Source organism: Ochotona princeps, chromosome 28, assembly GCF_030435755.1.
Source record: "Ochotona princeps isolate mOchPri1 chromosome 28, mOchPri1.hap1, whole genome shotgun sequence".
NCBI classification, from domain to species: Eukaryota; Metazoa; Chordata; class Mammalia; order Lagomorpha; family Ochotonidae; genus Ochotona; species Ochotona princeps.
This window is the reverse complement of record NC_080859.1, coordinates 20,127,031-20,147,942: the sequence shown is the minus strand read 5'-3', so window position 1 is coordinate 20,147,942 and position 20,912 is coordinate 20,127,031. Positions and strand designations below refer to the sequence as shown.

Sequence of the window (20,912 nt, the reverse complement as noted above, 5' to 3'; positions counted from 1 at the left end):
CTTCAATAGCCCATGCCAGAGGCTTGCATCCAAGTCATCCCAGTTGGAGCAAGTGGTAACCAGAAGCTTTGCTAAAGATCCAACAACTGTGAGAGCAAGCATGAGGGTGGAGTTTCAGGATTAAGCTTCTGGAAAAAAAAAAATGAAATCCAGTTGGCCACACAAAACATATAATATGATGGCCAAGTAGCTGGATGAATTGATAAATGGCTAAATATACGTACATACAGTTTATTTGAAAAACTAAACTGAAAGAGTTAAAAACAAAAAGACTAAAACCTCCAGAAAATATGGAGTGGTAAAATGTAGGGGCCTGATGCCATGGCTCTGTGGCTAAATCCTCACCTTGCAAGTGCACCTGTTCAAATCCCAGGTGCTGCACTTCCAATCTAGCTCCCTGATTGTGACCTGGGCAAGCAATACTGGATAATCAAAAGCCCTGGGACCCTGCACCCGCGTGGGAGACCTGGAAGAAGTTCCTGGCTCCTGGCTTTGGATCAGCTCAGCTCTGGCCATTGCAGCCACTGGGAAGTGAACCAACAGACAGCGAATCTTTCTCTTTGTCTCTCCTCTCTGTTTTTATTGAATGCTGCTTTTTGTTCTATGAATGAAGATGGGTATACAAGGATATTTTGAAATCACTTCAAAGTAATACACACGCACACACACCCTACACAACTCAAACATAAAGGGAGAAGTTCCTGGAAGGCATTTTTTTGAAGGCTTAGAAACAATCTTTCCTTTGTTCTAAAACAGAGCAAGGCAAAAGGCTAAACCAAATGTAAGAACTGCCTGAGCTGAAACCTAAGCTGCATAAGGCCCAGGGTCTTTGGACACTGGGTTTTCTGAAGTATTTCAAGGGCATGGAACAGCATATTGGAAACAGTGCGTAGTAAGCCTCTGTTGAGTATCCAGAGTAACAGCCTAGTAGCTAAAGTCCTCGCCTTGCATGCGCCGGGATCCCATATGGGTGCCCGTTCATACCTCAGCTGGTTCATCTCCCTTCCAGCTCCCTACTTCTGGTCTGGAAAAATAGTAGAGGACTCCCTTGGGTCCTTGCACCCATGTGGGAGACCCTGAAAAGGTTTCTGGATCCTGACTTTGGATCAGCTCAGCCCCGATCATTGCAGCCACTTGGGGAGTGAACCAGCGGATGGAAGATGTTTCTCATCTTCTTTCTGTAAATCTGACTTTCCAAAAAAAAAAAATAATTAGATCATTAAAAAATAAAGAATTTGATAAAAGAAAGGGATGGAGGGAGGGACCGAGCGAGTGAAGGGACAGAGACAGAAGGAGAGAGAGGAGCAAGCCATTTGTGAGTTGCAAGGAGGAGCTGAAGATTTGAGTCACCTTTTGGTATGCTGAACTTTTTGGAGATTCAATCCAAAGGTGAGTTCCGTCTTCCATATTGCACTCACTTCAATCACCCACCCACCAGGCTTGCAAAACATTGACTCTGCGCAAGAGCATGTGGCCAAGAATGAAGAAATGAGCCATAGTGGTGGGCCACAGGCCAGACTTGGACTCAAAAGATCAGACTGGGAAAAGAACCAAATGAATGAGTTGTAAAAACTAAATTTAGTCAGAAATGGCAGAAAAAAATTAAAATGGTAACAAAAAAAAAGGGGGGAAACACAAAACCAAACCAAACCCTGCCTCCTTTGAAATGTTCATTTCAAGATGTGGTAGCAAATAAATGATATTGTTAAACATAATTGAGCAAATTATGGTAAATATTATTTGACAGAATTAATGCCAATCTTATTTAAGTGAACACTGAGTCATTGCCTTCTACAACTCATTTTAAAACGAGATGTATATCCTGGGCACATGCCAACGGCGAGCAGCAGCCATGTGGGTTGGCTGCCCTCAGGCTGCAGGAGCCTGGCCCTGTGCTCCCGGGAGCCTGGGGGTGTGGGCTTGTGGAGGGACAGCTGATGGTGCTGACGGGGGACCAAGGGAGACCTGGGATTTCAGGGAGAGGGAGGTTGGAGCAAGCCTGAGGACCTCCCCATGTGCGTGGTCCATGGATTGATCAGGGAGCAGAGGAAGGAGATGTGTGGGAGGAAAGACCACTGAGCGAATACTTGGCAGGCAAGGATTGATTTCTGAGGGCCTGTATTGACAAAGCCACCGTACTTGCACATAGCTAGGGGGCTGAGAACGGGCGGTTTGGAGGGCGGAAGCTGCAGGACTTTCACGGACCCGGGTGGCCATTGCCCATCCCCAGGTAACGAGGCGAGTGGGAGGCTGGCTGGATGGGCCTTCTCCCCTTATCATCCTCCTCAGTACAGAAGAAAAATGAACATGTGGAAACAATGGTCTCACCCACTTTCTCCTAACCCTCAGGCCTTCCTACCCTAATCAACTATGTAAACATCATCAAAAAATAGTTAAAATTTTAAAAAGCACAAGTATAGAAATCAAATACTGTATATTTTATGGATCTTTCTAGAAACATTTAGTAGACTCAGGTGGAACTGGAAACAAGCATAATTGGAACTGGGAATTTAAGACAGGACACAGAAACCATGCCTCTAAGACAGTACAGACACCATCCTTACTGGATTCTCTGGATGCCTGATTACACATAGTCATATAGTCTCATACCTCTGGTTTTGGGGCAGACAAAATCACCAACTGAACATAATTCCAGCCTCGTTTGTATCAGTAGGCTCTTTTTGACAAATGCTGTGTACTTTTATGTTCAGGTTGCACACTGATCTGTTTCTTCCTCTGGTGTCTGAAATACCTTCATATTTAAAAGGTATATACACTCCAGTGGTAGTGTCACGGCCGGGAGAAAAGGAGCCAGTAGCTGGCAGGCATTCTGCGCTTTGTTAATGCAAGATTTGCATAAACTATTTACCGCTATGCCAATATAGTTGCTTATTCTTTTTATTGATTTATCTTTTTTTTAAAGATAGGTGGAAAAGGCAGTCAACAATCAGGCTGGGACACGCCACCCGTTTCCAAGCAGAGGAGCTGGATTGCCAGGGAAAGGGCATCTGGGGACTTTCTGGAATGGGAGTGACTAAGCACATATTTGATACGGGAGGAAAACATTTGGGGGGTCTTCCATGGACTGGATCACTGCACTCACAGGAAGGCATGGGACCCAAGATGAAGCAGTTTAGTGGGGGAAAACCAGAGGGCATGTTTTAGTCAGGCCCAGGCACCCAGTTATGTGGGAGACAGCACAGCCTGTTGCCCCCTGGCACTCACAAAAGCTGGCCTAGGGGACATGCTGGGCTCACCTAGGCCACAGTACTCATCCACGAGTAACAGAACAGGGAGTGGGCTACATCAGGCTGGGCAGCAGCCCCAATAAGAATGTCAATGAACTGGATCTGGGAGTAGACTCTATAGGGAAATTGTGGACTCACTTCTGTAGGACTGCAGCACCTGGGGGGCTGTGACAGGCTGAGCCAGCTTGGACCACAGAACTCACCTGACACGGAAGCTGGGGCTGGGAGGAGGCTGGGGAGGGCCAGGCCTCAGCATCTGCCTGCCCATGCAGGGGCCAGGACTGCGTGCAGGCCATGCCAAGAAGGGCCATTATCCCTGTTGGCATGTGTGAAATCTAGGGCTAGGTGCAGGCCTATAGGGTAAGTTGGGGAATTCCCCTACTAGGCCATAACTCCTGCTGGCAAGTACAAGAGCTAGGTCTGGGGTCAGGCCAGGCTTGGCCAGGCCACAGTAACCCCTGGCATGCATGATGGTCAGACAGGGTGTGGCTAGATGAGGCTGCAGCTCTCACCAATGAGAGCTAAGCCATGGATGGGCCTTGCTAGACTAGGTCAAATCATCTGCCAGCATGTGCAAGGCCAGGGGCTGGGAATGGGCTATCCCTCAGCAAAGGTTAACACATGCAAAAACCAAGGCTGGGACTGGGCCTCTTGGGGTTATTGGCTGCTGCCTTCCCTAGGCCTGCTGGTATATGTGAAGACCAGGTCTATGATGTGCTGACTGGACCATGCTACAGTACCCACTGGTTCATGTGAAGTATGGGGTTAGGGTAGAATTCACCAACCATCTGCATCAACTGGTATAAGCACTGCAGGTGACAGACCCAACCTGACCCTACACTGCCTGGTGACACAAGAGTCAAGCCTGAGGTCACCCCAGACGAGGTTTCTTGGGAGACTGCCCAGTTGAATCATGGGACTCGTATCCCAGCAACAGGGAAAATCACAGGAAGTGTCGTCTGGCCTTGGAGTACATACATTGGGACTGGGCCCTCACAGTGGCTAATGCCTGTGCAGTGGACAGCATGTCCAGTTCATCTAGGCCTGCAGGAATCATCATTTCCCTCATCGGAGGGAAGCAATTGCCTTGCCCAAGCTTTGCAGCATGTTCCAGGATCTATGCATGCATTAAGGTAGAGTTTGTCAACCAACAGCCCTTGGAAAGACCTCAATCCCGGAGCAACGGAACCGACGTCTCCTAAGTATCCAAACCTCTCCAGAAACCCCCGCGGAACACTCTTCCCCACATCCTGTTCTCTAGGGTGGCCCTGAAGATCCATTCCTCTAGCCCTGGCTGCTAAGGTAGTTTGACAGCAAGGGGTGGCTCCCTCTCCCCCCTGCCCTGCACACACAGCAGGGATAAGGTTGTCCCACCCACCGCTCTCCCTAACTGACCCTCCCCACCCTAATCACAAGCTAACACGTGTCTCTCTCAATTATGTAAACAATACAGAAAAGAAAATTAAAAGAAATTTTAAGATGTATATAAGTTATAAAACTTCCTAGCATTTTAAAACTCTAAAGGTAAAAATGCTTTATCGAATCCTGATTCTATGGGAGGGATTATACTTTCAAACATGATACCGGTAAATAGTTAACCTTTTAAAATTAGCAAATGAGTAACAAGACAGAATTTAAGACTATCTGCCAGGAACTTAAGAATGCATACATCTTGGATAGTAGAATATCAGTAAAACAAAAATTATTAAACCCAGACCAGTTTCCGATATGCTATGCCAGTCATAGTTAAAGGCAATCCCAAGTAAAAACAGATAAATGATGGATAAACATTAGGAAAAAGGCTCATCAATTATAGGAGCGATTCTCCTGGATTTTCTTTTAAAATGTCATGACAGACTGGCATGACACATACAGTTCTTGAATAGCAATATTTGGTATTGTAATTTTCTCCAATGTTAAGATAATGTAAACCAAATCAATTCTTCAAGGAGGTAATGTTCATTGGTAGCCAAAAAATTTTAGAAAAACCTTCAGTTTTATTCTGCCAAATTAAAAAATGCTTTGATACAAAGTATAATCAAAATAACACATATTTATTAGACATTAAAAAGATCAAAGACAGAATTTAGCACATGAAAATATGAATTTCAGAGACCGACTTCTTTTTACAAATGAACTTTGGACATCTGAATAAAAAGTTATATTCCTTACTTAGACTCTTCACAAACATCACTCCGAGATACAGATTTAAACAACCACTGACTCAGAGGCAAATCTTACAATATATATGACAGGTGTGAAATGAAATGAACACATGTAAATATACAATTACAAAGAGGACTTACATCCTACTTAAACCCTATTGCTTCATGGATTCAACAGGAGTTATGAAATATAACCTACTCAGATAAGATCAAGTTAAAAATAAGTAAATGCCAACAGAGAAATATCTGTATGACAGAAAGATATGAACATTTCCAACAAATCCATCAAGTTGAAAGATAAGTTTTAAGAGTAGGAAAAAGAGCAGAGTATGACCTTCCAAAGATACATAAAAGCTCTAGAATTAAGTCCATTCTCAGTACTATGAGGAATTTTTGATAAAATTTATTATTTTCACTCATTAGTTCATAAAAATTAAAAAAAAACCTTTTATCAAGTACTCTTGGTTTCACGAGGCAGGTACTCATTTGTTGTTGAGGGAAACTGTAAATTGACAGTCATTTTGGAAGCTAGCTAGATGTACTTCTTGAAATAAAGGCACAAGCAGACACCAAGAAAAAACATTTACACATAAACTTACACTTAACACTTCCTTCTCCCTCCTCTGCTTCAATGAAACTAAAAACTGGAAGATCAACTACCAAAATAATGCTGTCATACTACGTAAGACGATGCCAATAAAAACAACATACTTAACACGTATACTTTCATTTGAAAAAGAGCTGAAAATTCAGTTCATGGTTTGTGAAAATACAACTTCAACTCACAATCCTTATCATTTTAAGTTATTAGCTTCAAAAACTTTATGATTTGATAGTGGGCTGTTTCTGTATTTTTGTAGTACTTAGAACAGAGAAATATTTTTGGTTTTTAAAGATTTAGTTATTTTTCTTGGAAAGGCAAGTATGCTGAGCATATTAGAAAGATCTTTCATCTGCTAATTCGCTCCCCAAGTGGCTGCAACAGCCGAAGCGAAGCCAGGAGCCAGGAACTTCCTCTGGGTTTCCCACGTGGGTGAAGGGTCTGAAGTCTTTGGGCCATTCTCTCCTGCTTTCCCAGGCCACAGCAGTGAGCTGAATTGGTGCCCAAATGGGATCCTGGTGCATGTGAGGTGAGAATTCAGCCACTAGGCTGTTGTGACTCATTGATTCTTAAAGCTAGAAGATACACTGAACCTGTTCTAGCACAATCCTCTCGCAGGGGAGGGACCAGGATAAAACTGGCTGATAACCAGGGGCAAACCCGCTCCTTCTGTACCCGCCTAGAGCTTTCGCCTCCTCCACAGGCTTTCTAAAGGAAGCTGTTTTTAGATCAACAATGTGAGAGGCACTTGCGCAAGGCAAGCTGCTATACAAAGTTGAACAGATACGTACCATGGGAAATTCCTCATTCTGTTAAAGGTTGTCCTTCAAGGGTTTTGCTTTTTCTTTGATGAACTTTTCATTTAGGAAGAAACATGAGTCATGTTTTCATCAAAACCAGCAAGGATAGGAGCGCCATCATGTCCTTCATTATCAGAGAGGTATTCTTATATATTATTTTATATACTGCTCTTATTTGACATCATCAGTCTAGTTCAGCAATACTTTACACTAAATATGCAGTATCTTGTATAGACAGCAGATAAACAAACATTGGTTGGTAATAGAAACTCAGTAAGTCTTCGAGCGGACGTAAGGAGACTGAGCTCATGAGGCACCTGGGTGCATCCTGCAGCTCTTCACAACAAAATGGAAATGGAATTATATTTCAAGAATGTATTCAGCATTTAATATGGAGAATCAGCAGTACTAGCAACTTTCTTCCATAATGAAACTAGCAGAACACAAGTTAAAATGAAACCATTTAATATATTTTGATTTGCATCCTTATTTAAGTTTCTTTTTATAACAAAGCACTTTTGATATAATTTAAAACACACATGCTTTGATTGAAGAGTGACTGCAAATGAATCCAATTTTCTTCCACTTGTGAAGACAACCTTGTCATTTCTTCTAGCAGCAGTGGCTCTGAAGGAAGTATTTTAAGGTGTAACTGAAAATAATAACAAATACTGTTTAAGAAAATAAAAATTTTATCTAAATTCTAGGTTCCTTTTCTATAAAAAAGAAAAAACCCTACAAAATACTGGCTTATCACAAAATAAAATCAAACTTTTCTATCCTGACTTTCTTTACGGTACTCTCTCTCTGAGCACTGCTCTTCTCACGCATGACAATCCTGGGGCAGATCGGGAACCAACGACTGGTTCTAACACAGATCTCTCATTTCTACAAGTAGCTCCTCTCCATAGATCCCATTAGTAAACAAAGGCAGGGGGCCCCTTGGCTCTATTTTCTAAAAATGCACGTAAACTTTAGTTAAATCATTTTTAAACATTTGAATCAGCTGAAAACCCATTTTAAATGGGGTACAAGAACCATTGGCTTATCACATCATCCACTTCCTTCAACAGTTCTTTCAACTATTGCAGAGCCTTAAAACATGACTTCTACATACCAACCTTTAAGTCCAATGTTGTATGTTCAACCCTTCAACAGTGATACACGTAAACATTTTAAGTTCAACAGTAGGAAAAATAACCATAAAGACCGATTTTCTCATTATGATTAGAGAAAAACCTTAGAACACAGCTACTTTTAAAGAGAAGTCAATGGATCAACATATTAAATAAACGGAAAACACAGAGTAACTAGGGAGAGTCAACATTTTACTGTTTGGTTAAAGAATGTGTTAAAGGTTGGTTAAAGGTGTGGTCCAGTGGTCACTTGCCAATTCGGAGGTATCTGAATGTAAATTTTCGTAAAATTAAAAATTCAGTCTCTTAGTCACACCAGCTATATTTCAAATATCCAACAGACAGAACGGCAATGGCTAACCTACTGGACAGCACAGATAGGGGATACAGCAAATGTTACCTTAGCACCAAGTTTTACTGGACAGCGCTGCTACAGACACAGGAAGGACAAAAGCACTCTTACATCACTTACCTTTAGAAACAATGCAAGGTATGCCTGGGCTAACTCAAAGTCACGCTTTCTGTCCAACATGACTCCGATCATCTTTAAGAAGCTCTGCATAACTTCTACAGACCCACCACCATCTACAGATAAGCTCCGCAGCTCTGTCTCGATTCCTGACGGGCCCATTTCTTTCAAAAGGTTGATAGCAGCGTCATCTACATTAAGTTTGAAAAAGAATTCAGTTATTGCCTGCAGTCACTTCACTTAGGAAATTACTTCACCTCTCATATCCCAAACAAGTTATATTTAAGTGCTGTTTAGTTTTTTCATGTTAAGTAACAACACAACACAAGAATAAAGCACTGCTATTTTAAACCACCTTCTTGCTTTTAAAACAATACAGAAATGTACGAGAATGAGAGGGAAATACTCCACTCGTTTAAACAAGATTTTTAAAGAGATAATGAAGGGGCTGGAACTGTGGCACAACAGGCTAGGCACTGACATCTCATATGGGAACCAGTTCATGTCCTGGATACCCAACTTCCCTGCTTGTGGCCTGGCAAAAGCAGTGATGGTTCAGGGTCTTGGGCTCCGGCACCCACGTGGGTGTCCAGAGGTAGCACCTGGCTCCTAGCTTTGGTTTGGTTTAACTCCAGCTGTTGTGGACATTTGGGTAGTGAGCCAGTGGATGAAGAATCTCTGTCTCTCCTTCTAATAAAATAAATACTTGGTCTTCCAAATATTCCATCATCCCCCTAAGTGCCAATAACAGCTGGGGTTGGCCAGGCCAAAGCCAGGACCTAGAAATTCCACCTCTAGCATTCCACATGGATGCCAGGACTGCTAGCTCATTAGAAGGAAGCATGACTGGAAGTACAGAACAGCCATGATGGACCAGTCACTCCAATATGGGATGTGGGAGTCCCAAACAGTGAATATAACCATACTGCTTGCCCTATTTCCCTTATTCTTATCAAAATTAAACACTGCCATTTTATATGCATCCTAAAAAAAAAGAAAAAAGTCAAGATGAACATGAAACAGATAATGTTTATCAAGTTCCCATGCATTGTGCCCATGTCCCCTCATCTTTGTGCTCCAACATCTCCATCTATGGTAACTGGTGTCATGGCTACCAACAGGTCCACCTGCTTGGCTGGCCACCCACAAGTCTGTCATTACAACAGTTAGGCTCTGGACCTAAGAATTAGCCTCTTATGAACTAGGGGACATGGCAGCACGTGGTGACTTGGGGGTGTTTCGGATGTGTAGCTGTGTGTGGTTAAGTGTCCAAGGACTTGTACGGGTGTGTGTCCAACTGCTGTCACAACATGAAAGCAGGTATCTCCTGTGGCCCACAGTAAATGGTGGCAGGCTTCTTGTGCATTTCTCACTGCTCATCATTGTGAGTTAGACTGCAATCTTTAAGATATTCAACAATTACACTTAAATATTTCCTTATAAGACATTTTATATGAAATTATGTTATCTCTGCTGTAATGTAAAATATATTGAAAATATTTGAAAATAAGGATAAAAGGCTTGAAATTAAATTACCAAATTTACTTAATTCATGTCAGTCACATAAATGTTGCCAATAAAAGTGTTCATCTCCAAATTACATTTTTCCACACAGAAAATGACAGGTTTTTAAGTTTTGTCACATTAATACTGCCCGAGTTAATGTTACCCATTTAACACAAATGCTAAAATTACTAAAGCAAGACCTCAGAGCTGTCAGCTTTTACTATCTTCTTTTAGCTACTGAGAAATCTGTTTCTTTTCTTTAATTTTACTGGTAAAACAGAACTGAGATAGACATTTTTTACAATTTGACTTACATTTGCTATTTGCCAGTCCTTCTTCAAGTTTCAAGCAGAAATCTGATTTTTGAGCCAAAACTCCAAGATTCACCACTTTGGACTTAAACAGAAAGCAAATACACATTAGTCAAAAAATGCAAAGGTCTATATTAAAAACTATCATTAATTTAACCTATACCTTTAAAACCGGGTCTTGGTGATGAACAGACAGACACATGCCTCATATGCCTCTACGATCTGCCTTAGTTCTTACCTGCTGGGTATCATGACTTTGCTCAAGTGCAGCATATTTGGGTACAAGGCCAGGAACTGTTGGAATAAAAAATGGTGCTGATGTGGGTACTTTGGGTGGTTCCGTAGGTTTGTTCTTTTTCTGATTAAGAGAAAAGCAAGAAAGGAAAAGGAATGGTTAAGCAATTATTCTAATATTAGTGCCCATTTTTAATTCCAAATCAATTTTGAAGCATATTAAAAAGTAAGAAAAGGCATAAACTTTTCCAGAATAACATTAAAATCACATCTCATCGGACCAACACCACCGATTCCTTAGCCAGGGCTCGCCAGTGCAGATGCAGCCAGCAGCATCCTTGCTGAGACAGAGGGAAACAACAGGGACAGCAAAAGCCTAGGGAAAACAGCTCCTGGCTCATCTGCCTGAGGAAACAATGTTTAGGTAAAAACAAAATTTCAAATTTCTTTTGTAATGAATACAACTTCAAGCAAAATAGCATTTTTGTTTGTTTGCACAACTGTTTAATGTAAGGCAGCTTACAAGTTATTTTTCTCTAAAGAAAATGTGCAGCCAGAAACCATCTGGAGCCAGAAGTAACTGCTGTTTTTTCTTGCAAAGCATGGACCCATGGACCCAATTTTTCCTTTTTACTGGAAATTTTATTTTATTTTTATATTTTATATTTTATCTATTTTATCTTATTTTATTTTAGCAAGGCAGGAAGACAGATTCCATTATTGGTCACTCCCCACGTGCCAGGGCCAAGTCAGGTCAAAGCCAAGAGCCCGTGGGCTCCCAAGTGGGTTGGAGGGATCTGACTACAGCCAGGAGTTGAATCTAGGCACTGCAAAATGGGCTACAACCTTCTCAAATGAAATTCTTAATAACTGGACCAAATGTTGTACCCTTCATGCTTTAAAAAAAGCAACAATTTCAAATATTTTTGAAATTCTATTAAGACAATTCCCATTTGTCCAGATTTAACTGCTATGAATATATGCACCACCCTCTCTGCAGCATTTGATAAAGGAGCACCTACCTGTGGCCATTTCATAAGGGAGTCTCACAGTTTTAGAGATTTTATATTTGGAAGAAAGTCTGGGGTATTTCTGGCCTTACGGTGCCATGTTATAATCCTACCCAAAGAAAATGGCACAGAGCAAGCACAGCCCTTTTATAACGAAAGTCGCAGCTGTTTCCTAACTTACTGTTCTTGAGTTAGTAGGGCATCAGTGACCAGAAGTTCTGGAAGCAAACAATAGTGCCCTAGAAATTACTCAAATAAAACTGCAAAATGTTAAGTACTGTGCTATCAGAAGATTATCTGAAATTTTCTATGTTAATCTCCCTCTTTCTTTCAATTGTTTTGGAAACTAAAGAAGTAAATTAGTAGGTTGGGTAGTAAAACTCCTACGATTTTGAGAGTCACAGACTACACTTCTGCCACAACTAAATGTCTGCTGAATGGTCTCAAAGGTGACATACAGATAATTTTTGTGAAATCATATTAGATGAAATACCTTTAACTAAGTGGAATTGGCTTTGATATTTTGGACATTAATTTTTACTGCTAATATCTTCCACGTAGAGGAATCTATCTCAATTAAAAACAAAACAAAACAAGACAACAGTGCTTTCAGAGTAAGTTCATAGGGCCAATATTAAGTGTACTATGGTATTACCTTAATAATATCAAGATTCAGAAGGTTTTTCCAGCGTGACTCAGGGAGAAGTGATAATGTCACCAGCTGCTCATTCAACTGCTCAGGTGACTCATACTCTATCATTTCATCACTTGCTTCTATCGTTTCTTCTGATACTTCCAAATCTTAAAAAAAATTTCAGAAAAGCAAATGAGGTATTTCATAATCCACGTAAACTTTGTAAATTCTACCCATTTTTTCATAATACACATCACTTTGTAAACTTATTCCCTGTTTTCCGTTATTCCTCATACTAACGCTAAGCCCCACATCCAGACTCAAAACAGTCTTCACTCATACACTATACACTATTTGGTATCTTACACTTACAACCTCAGCTCTGTTTTGGTAAAAATTAAAAATATTTCATATCAGTTAAAGAGTACTTTAATCAGGGACTGGTGTTGTGCTGTTACAAGTAGAGCTTTAATTTACAACACTAATAGCCCTTGTGGGCCTGGTATTGAGTTCTGTCTAGCTTTCCGCTAACGGCCCAAGAAGGGCAGCAGATGGCCTAAGTGTTTGAGCTCCTTCTACCCATGTGGGAGACCCGGAAGAAGCTCCTGGCTCCTGCCTTAGTCTTGCAAAACCCTGGCTATTACAGTCATCTTGGAAGTGAATCAATGGATGGAAAGTCTCCCTCTCTCTGTAACTGTCAAATGAGTAAGTTTTGGAGGGCCTGGTGTAATGGATAATTGGCTAACCCTACCTCTTAAAGCACCAGTATCCCATGAGGGTGCTGGTTTGTGTCCCAGCTGTTCCACTTGCCATCCAGTTCAGACTGTGGCCTGGAAAAGCAGTGGAAGATGGCCCAAAGCCTTGGGCTCCTGCACCTGCACAGGAAACCTGGAAGAAGCTCCTAGCTTTGGATTGGCTCAGCTTTGGCTGTTGCAGCCACTTGGGGAAATGAACCAGTAGATGAAAGATCTTTCTGTCTCTTCTTCTCTTTGCAAATCTGACTTTCCAATAAAAAGAAATGAATCTTTAAAAGTAATTACTCTAATTCAATGCACTAATCTTGCTTTTAGTAGGAACACTCTGTACTAGTTTATAACATTATACCTCAAAATGTTTGCTGTGCTGTGATTACCTTGGGTTTGACAAGTACCAGGAAGCATCACTACTGAAGGAATATAATCACTAGGAAGTGGCCGTAACGAAACAACTGAATACAGAGAAATATTGGACCTGAGAAATAAAAATAAAAGCTGTGAAAAACAATTTCTTCAGTGAAATCTTCACACTTACTACCATCTTGAATTTGCATGCGTACTACAGTCTCTTTTTAAGAAAAGACTTCAAAGATAGAACTTATCAACTTGAACATGTCTTATTTCATGGATGCCATAACAGGGCTGCATTAAAAATAAAACGGCACTTCTATTTTCTTATGCAGTTCAAAAAGATATTTATTCAAGAGAGATTACCAGTGAAGAAATAGACAAACATACTGATTTGACAAAAACCAACTTTCACTTTTTGGAAGGACTATCTTTCTAACCTTTTCAATCCACTCACCCTTTTTGCAAATGAAGACCAGAAAAGAGATAAAATCAATCTTGTGGTTTCAATGTCGAAGCACAAGCAGCTGTCTTTCACAGACTTAAAGTGAATTAACTAGCTAGGTTAACTATGCATATTTCCATTTTATAAATTAAAACAACAACTCTAGCTAGTATGATTCTCTGACAACAGTCATGCTCTTCCAGACCCCCAAACAGAAGAACTGGACAAAAGAACTTACCACAGATAAATTCCAAGATGGTCCACATGGGAAGTTGCTAGGAAGTCTCCAGTCGGAGACATAGTAACATTGAGTGGAGCAGAGTCCAACAAAAAGCAGTCTATAAGGCTGTAAAAATAATGAACATGTTGTACTATGTGAAATATATACACACGCATATATATGTATTTTATGTGTGTATATATATTTTGTCGTCCTACTGCCCTTGGAAAAACACACAAAGAGCAGAGCTCTGCTTTACAAATACTCAATAAGCCACTCTTTCATTATAAATGAACAGAGACAGTACCTAAGCAAGAAACATAAACCAATGCTCAAACATTCAAATGTTTCTCATGTAAATGGCTCCTCAGAAAGAGTAGGTGAGCGGAACAATAGAAAATGTAAATTCTTATTAGAAATATTTAATTTATAGTCATCCCTCTCCAAAAAATGCGATTTCAATTTTCAGTAAAACCAACTAGAATGGTAGTGGAAAATGACAGATAAATTAAAAAATGACAATTTCAACCCTGTTTTCCTGAGAATTCTATGACTATAAAAACAATTTTCAGTACCCTGAAAAAAACCTTTTTAGGAAACAGTTCAGAGCCTATGCAACTATCTCATCTTAGGAGCAATTCCAGATGGATACACCTTGTATGTTACTGCACTCAGAGATTTATTCACAGACAGATGCACGATGTAATAAGTACTTCTTCAAATATTTCTCATGCCATATAATGATGAACTGCTTACTGAAGAAATGGACACGACAAAGGTTGTCACACTACACTTCAAAGAAAAATCAGGTAATCTAGGATTGTAGGAAAAAATCCTAACTCTAACTTCCTTAGCACCCATCCTGAATCTTAAGAAAGTCTATTCCTCTTTAGAAGATACGATATACTGTAAACAATGGTGACTACCACAGCTCCTGCGGCAACTTATTCTTTCATGCTACTTTCCCCTCTCTCATTTACGAAACAATCCACTGTGAGAAAACTGATTCCTTGGAAACTCTGTTTCCTCATCTGTGAAACAGAACTAACTGTATAAATACTATCATTACCCATTAGCACACATCATAAAAGCATATGCAGGACCCAGCAGCACACAGTAAACACAAGTTAAGCAGCAAGGAGGTGGTCGCTTCGGTTATTTGATATACTTTTCAAGCTCTCACATTTGCTTCAAATTTCAAATAACTGTATTTTCTCTAGCAAAAATAACATTCATGGGGTTGACACAGTGGTACAGCAAGCACACCTGTATGAGTAATGGTTTGAGTCCTGGCTGCTCCACTACCAATCCAGCTCCCTGCAAATGCACCAGGGAAAGTAACAGCAGACAATGCAAGTCCTTGGGCCCCTGCACCCACACGGAGACCTGGAAAGGCCCAGCTCCTGGCTCTGGCCTGGCCCAGCTCCAGCTGCTGCAGCCATTTCAAGTGTGAATTAACTGACAGAAGTTATCTCTCTACAGTTCTACTTTTTTTTCAAATAAATAAATCTTTTTTTAAAAAATTGTCCAATCATTATATAGACTTTTATTATATTATAGCAACCTGCTGTGGCTTGCTTCTTCTTCTCCCATTGCAGCTAACCTCATTCTTTTGTATTTCTCTAATATGGTTTGTTGACCTAAAAACAAATTAACACAATTGGAAACTCATGACTTCTGACTGAAATGTGAAATTCAGCAAAAAGACCAATACTGAGTCAAAAGTTAATGGCTCTGAATGCTACTTTTGTTAACCTTATATTCTTAACATTTGTTTATTTTTATTACAAAGGCAGATCAGAGTTAATGGAGATAAGGACAGAAAGATCTTCCATCTGCTGTTTTACTTTCCAAATGGTCGCAACAGCCAGAGCTGAGTCAATCCAAACCCAGGAGCAAGGAACTTCTTCCACGTGGGTAAGGGTCCCAAGGCTTTGGCCCATCCTTTACTGCTTTTACAGGCTGCAAGCACATAGCTGGATGGGAAGTGGAGCACCTGACACAAACCAAGCCCAGACAGGATTCTGGCACTTGAAAGGATTGTCACTGAGCCATCGCACTGGGCACTAATTCTTTCATTCCAAGGACAAATAATTAAGAACAAACCTTTGCCAATGTTAATGAACATTAACTTTTTCTACCTAACATGAAATCCATTAAAAAGGAAAATGAAAAGTGAATTGTCAGTTCTACAAGTTACTTAAAGCAATCTGATTTATATGATGTTCATTTTTAGAAAATAGCAAAGTGTCAGGCCCCCAGTGGTACCACTGTGGCTAAAGTCCTTGCCTTGCATGCACCAGGATCCTGTATGGACACTGGTTCATGTCCTGGACACTCCACTTCCCTTCAAGCTCCCTGTTTGTGGCCCGGTAAAGCAGAAGAGGATGGCCCAAAGCCTTGGGACCCTGCACCCACGTGGGAGACCCGGCAGAGGCTCCTGGTTCCTGACTTTGGATTGGAGCAGCTCTGGGACAACGTTTTGGCCATGTGGGGAGTGAACCAGCAGATGGAAGATCTTTCTCTCTGCAATCTGACTTTCTAATAAAAATTAATAAATCTTTTTTAAAAAAAATAACAAAAGTCCAAGAATGAACAGACTACTAATACTTCTAATAGTGTCACTTGAAAAGTTTGTATTTAAGGATGTAACAACTTTAGGTGAACTTCCTGAAGCTAAAACTAAACTTTGCTTTATTCACATTTTAAATGAAACAGACAGACACATGTAGACAAATGTCCCTAATCGTGACAGCAAGACTCATTAGTGACAATCTTTTAGCTGTACTTATTCCAAAACTGGTCTACAAGGTGAATACATAGGTATGCCTCAGGCCCACGATCAGCATGAAAGGAAGTGAGGCCATTATGGGGTTTCCCTTGTAAAGTTCAAACTATTTCACATATGGGTTTATCCAATTCCTGAGAAAGGGCTAATTAGTAGCAAGTTTCAACCTACCTAACAGCTTTCTGATCACTGTTGGGTTTTACCCAAACCTTAAATACGTATTTTCACAACTGTAAGGTATTTAAAATAGCTTCTAGAAGAAAGCCTGGCTGGAAGGTACTAAATTGCAGCTATAGAAGTAAGTTCTGGGTTTCTAAAACACAACAGAGTGCCTTTAGGTAATGCTAACATGCTGCATTACATACAGTCTACTAACACAAAAAAGACAGCTAGGGTGGGGTGGAGGGGATGTTTAAAAAACAAACAAACAAAAAACCCTGCCTGGCACAGTAGCCTAGTGGCTAAAATCCTCACCTTATATGTGCCAGGATCCCATATGGACACTGGTTTAAGTCCCGGCTGCTCCATTTCCCATCCAGCTTCCGGCTTGTTGCCTGGGAAAGCAGTGTGGGGAATGGCCCAAAGCCTTGAAACCCTGCACCCGCTTGGGAGATCAAGAGGAAGTTCAGATCAGCTTAGTTCTGGCCGTAGTCGCCACTTAGAGTGAACAAGTGGATGGAAGATCTTTCTCTTTGTAAATCTGCCTTTCCAATAAATAAGTAAGTCTTCAAAACAAAACAAAAATACTGGGAAATAGGATTTTGGATGTTTTCTGCCCTACTGAGACCGAGCTGCCTGCTCTTTGTTCTCTTGCACTAGCTCTGGGGTCTTGGGGGGGCTTGTACCAGGGGCTGTTAGAGTGGGCCTGGGGAATCACGCATGCAAATTTCAGCCCCAAGTGTGTGGGTGGTGGGGAGGGAGGAAGGAATGACCCCATGCTGGTGTGGTATGCAGGTGCACTGGGCCTGGGGTCTCACAGACCAGCACCCTTACTAGGGGACCCATCTGTGAGCTTATGTCCCTGGTGGGCAGGCAGAGCTGCAGGCCGGCATGCCACCCCTCAGAAGACTAGGTTTGGGAAGAACAGACTGGGGAAGAAAGCATTCCTGGGTATAGGGACTGCATTCCTGGGTGTAGGGAAGTGGGTATGGTGATGTGTGGGAGGCAGGATTGCTGAGGGAATATATTATAAGTGAGGAAGGACTTCTGGGGAACTTCCACCTACAAGGCCACTGTACTTGCAGGGAAGTGAGGGGGCCGAGACTGAATGGTTTGGAGGGAAGCTGGAGGACATTTCTGGGTCAGACTGACACACTAGTCCATGTGGGAGAGCTGAGCTTGGCTAGTTAGCATTGACCACCGCTGACTACCAGTTCGTAACACCCACTGGCAGACACGAGAATCAGGAAGAGTGCAGGCCAGGCCAGGTTGGACTGCACCATCAGCTAGTTCAAATTATGGCTGTGACTATGGGTAGTCTAGCCTGTGCCAGGTTGTAGTACCCTGAACAGGGTATAGTTGAGGTGAGGTGGGCCATGCAGTCTGGGCTCCAGCATCCAGCAGCCCATGTAAGATCCAGTTAGGGGGAAGAGGTGATCCCAGTAGGGGTAGCAGGGGCTCCCCATTTGGGTCACTGCCCTCACTAGTAGGAAGTGGCACTGGGGGCAGGCCAAGCTGGGAAGGGATACATCATCCACTGGCCTGCATGTAAGCTGCATTGGGGAGAGAGTCAGGGCAACCAAATGACTGTATCTACTGGTGCAGACATGAGCTAGAATAGGTGCTGACTGGTTGAGCTTTGCGGCAGCATCAACTGCCAAGTGTTGGGAATGGGGGCAAGTCCTGTCAAGCTAGACCACACCTGGAAAGTGCAAGATCTCAGGCTGAGAGTTGGCCTAGAAGGGAAACTACGGGATGCACAGAATCAGGGCTAGGGGTGGACCTGGCCAGACAGGCAGTAGTACCCAAGAGCATAAGTGTGGGTTGGACAGTGGAGTCGGCTGGGCTGAGCTTGGCTCTAACACCCACTGGTGTCTACAAAAGCCAAATGAGATGCAGGATAGACTGTACCAGTCTGTTGCACATACACTGGCATGTGCAGGAACCAGGGCTGGGGAGGGGCCTGCTGGGGGATCACTGGGAGGGTCACTCCTATGGGCCATAGCTCCTACTGGTGTATGTGAGGGTCAAGTGTGTGGTGGGCAGGGTTGGCTGGGCCATAGCATCCATTGGTTTACCTGGCAGATGGGGCTGGGGACAGAACTGACCCAACAACTGCAACCACCAGTGTGTGTGTTGGCTGATGTGGGTGACAGACTGAACTGGACCCTGCATTGGCTGCATACATGAGTCAAGTCTGGGGTCACCCCTGGCAAGGCTCAGAACTCCAATCACAGGGAATATCACAGTCATGTATGGACTGACTGTGGAATGCATAGGTCAGAACGCATAGGGCCCCCTCAGCTGCTGAAGACAGTGCAGTGGATGGCATGCCCAGATGTACTTGGGGGATACGGTAGTTAATTGGGGCCTACAGAGGACATTTAGTACCACAGCAGAGGATGGAGGGCAAAACAAATTGGACAGCTCTCCTGGCCAAGCTCTGACAGCAAGTATCCGGGTGAATGTAGACTCTGAGGTGGACTACGTCAGCCAATAGACCTTGGATTTCCTTTCTTGAGCAACGAAATCAACAGGATTTCAGAACTATCAATACCACTTGAGGAGTGCCCTCAGAACATAATCGCCATCTGGAATTCTGGGATGACACAGGGTCACTGTCCCCTATCTCTAAGTACTGATGCAATTAGGATGCTGGGAGTGACTTCTCCTTTACTCTCCCCCTCCCCGCATACAGAGGGAGAAAAAAAGAAAATTGGAAACAATGATCTTGCCCACTTTCCCCTGTTCCTTGGCCCTTGCCACCCTATCAGTGATTCACATGGGCATGCACGCTTCTGAAGTACGTAATCAAAAATAAACAGAAAAAAGCAAGTATACTTGCCTTAGACATTACACAAAGTATACGTATAATAAACATCAATCGCATAATACCCCATAAATGTGTACATAGTTCACATTTGCATTAAAATATTTTAGTACAAAAATAAAAATAAGTCTGCATTCATGTATCTCCTGCATGAGATAAAATATATACCATACAAAAAGGGAAGTAGTTAGGTATTTCTTGCTTTGTTAATTATATTTCACACAAACAAAAGCAAATTCAAAACAGAAGTCCATAGTCTTAAAAGTCAGCGCATAATCCATTCCTACAGATGAAAAAGTCATACACGTTAAGATAATGAGCTATGTTATGCTGCGGGTTCCTAACTCAAAAGCACACTCACCATCCAGATGGAAGATCCCAAGTCCGGATAGAACAATCCATGGAAGCAGTTATTAACCAACGGCCATCAGGACTGAAAGCCTTTAAACCAGAAAACAGATACGGTTATGTATGAGTGGATGTATTTGAATGGTGTGTTTCTTTGTATTTAACACTTTAATAAAGGATGCAAAGCATAAAGACTGATTTAGGATACATGAAAAAAATTAAACACTTTCAAAATAAATTTAAATAATGAAGTACTTTTATCATCTAAAACAAAGAGATTAAATAATAACTCCTCTTTTGAAGGACATCAATGTGAGGATAAAAATCACACCAGGTTGAGGAACTTGGAATCCCTGCCCCTCACACACATGGGGGACCTGGGACGAGTTCTTGGCTGCTGGCTTTGGCCTGGTGGCAGCGTAGCCCCACACACTGCAGGTATCTGAGGACTGAACTACCACATGAGATCTCTCTCTCCCTAGGCTTCAGATAAGGAATCAAGAACACATTCTTCAAGAAATATTTTGGGGCCCGGCACTGTGGCCTAGCAGCTAAAGTCCTTGCCTTGAATGCGCCGGGAACCCATATGGGCGCCAGTTCTAATCCCGGCAGCTCCACTTCCCATCCAGCCCCCTGCTTGTGGCCTGGGAAAGCAGTTGAGGACGGCTCAAAGCATTGGGACCCTGCACCCGCGTGGGAGACCTGGAAGAGGTTCCTGGTTTCCGGCTTCGGATTGGCACAGCACCGGCCATTGCGGTCACTTGGGGAGTGTGGAAGATCTTCCTCTCTGTCTCTCCTCCTCTCTGTACATCTGGCTTTGTAATAAAAATAAATAAATCTTAAAAAAAAAAAAAGAAATATTTTGAAAATTAGACTCCCAATTATTTATTTTGAAAAATCTATGA

General features: G+C 42.0%; 1 protein-coding gene across 1 annotated transcript in view; it reads right to left on the bottom strand.

Moving 5' to 3' along the window:
- Positions 1–7,262: 7,262 nt before the first annotated feature.
- Positions 7,263–20,912, bottom strand: part of WDR36 (WD repeat domain 36) — a 30,602-nt gene continuing 16,952 nt past the window's right edge. The window contains exons 16-23 of the mRNA XM_058656308.1: positions 20,021–20,100; positions 13,901–14,008; positions 13,247–13,344; positions 12,136–12,281; positions 10,475–10,594; positions 10,240–10,321; positions 8,423–8,610; positions 7,263–7,466 (exon numbers count right to left, since the gene is read on the bottom strand). Coding sequence (XP_058512291.1) covers positions 7,317–7,466; positions 8,423–8,610; positions 10,240–10,321; positions 10,475–10,594; positions 12,136–12,281; positions 13,247–13,344; positions 13,901–14,008; positions 20,021–20,100 — 972 coding nt within the window. The 3' untranslated portion in view covers positions 7,263–7,316. The remainder of the gene's footprint in view (positions 7,467–8,422; positions 8,611–10,239; positions 10,322–10,474; positions 10,595–12,135; positions 12,282–13,246; positions 13,345–13,900; positions 14,009–20,020; positions 20,101–20,912) is intronic.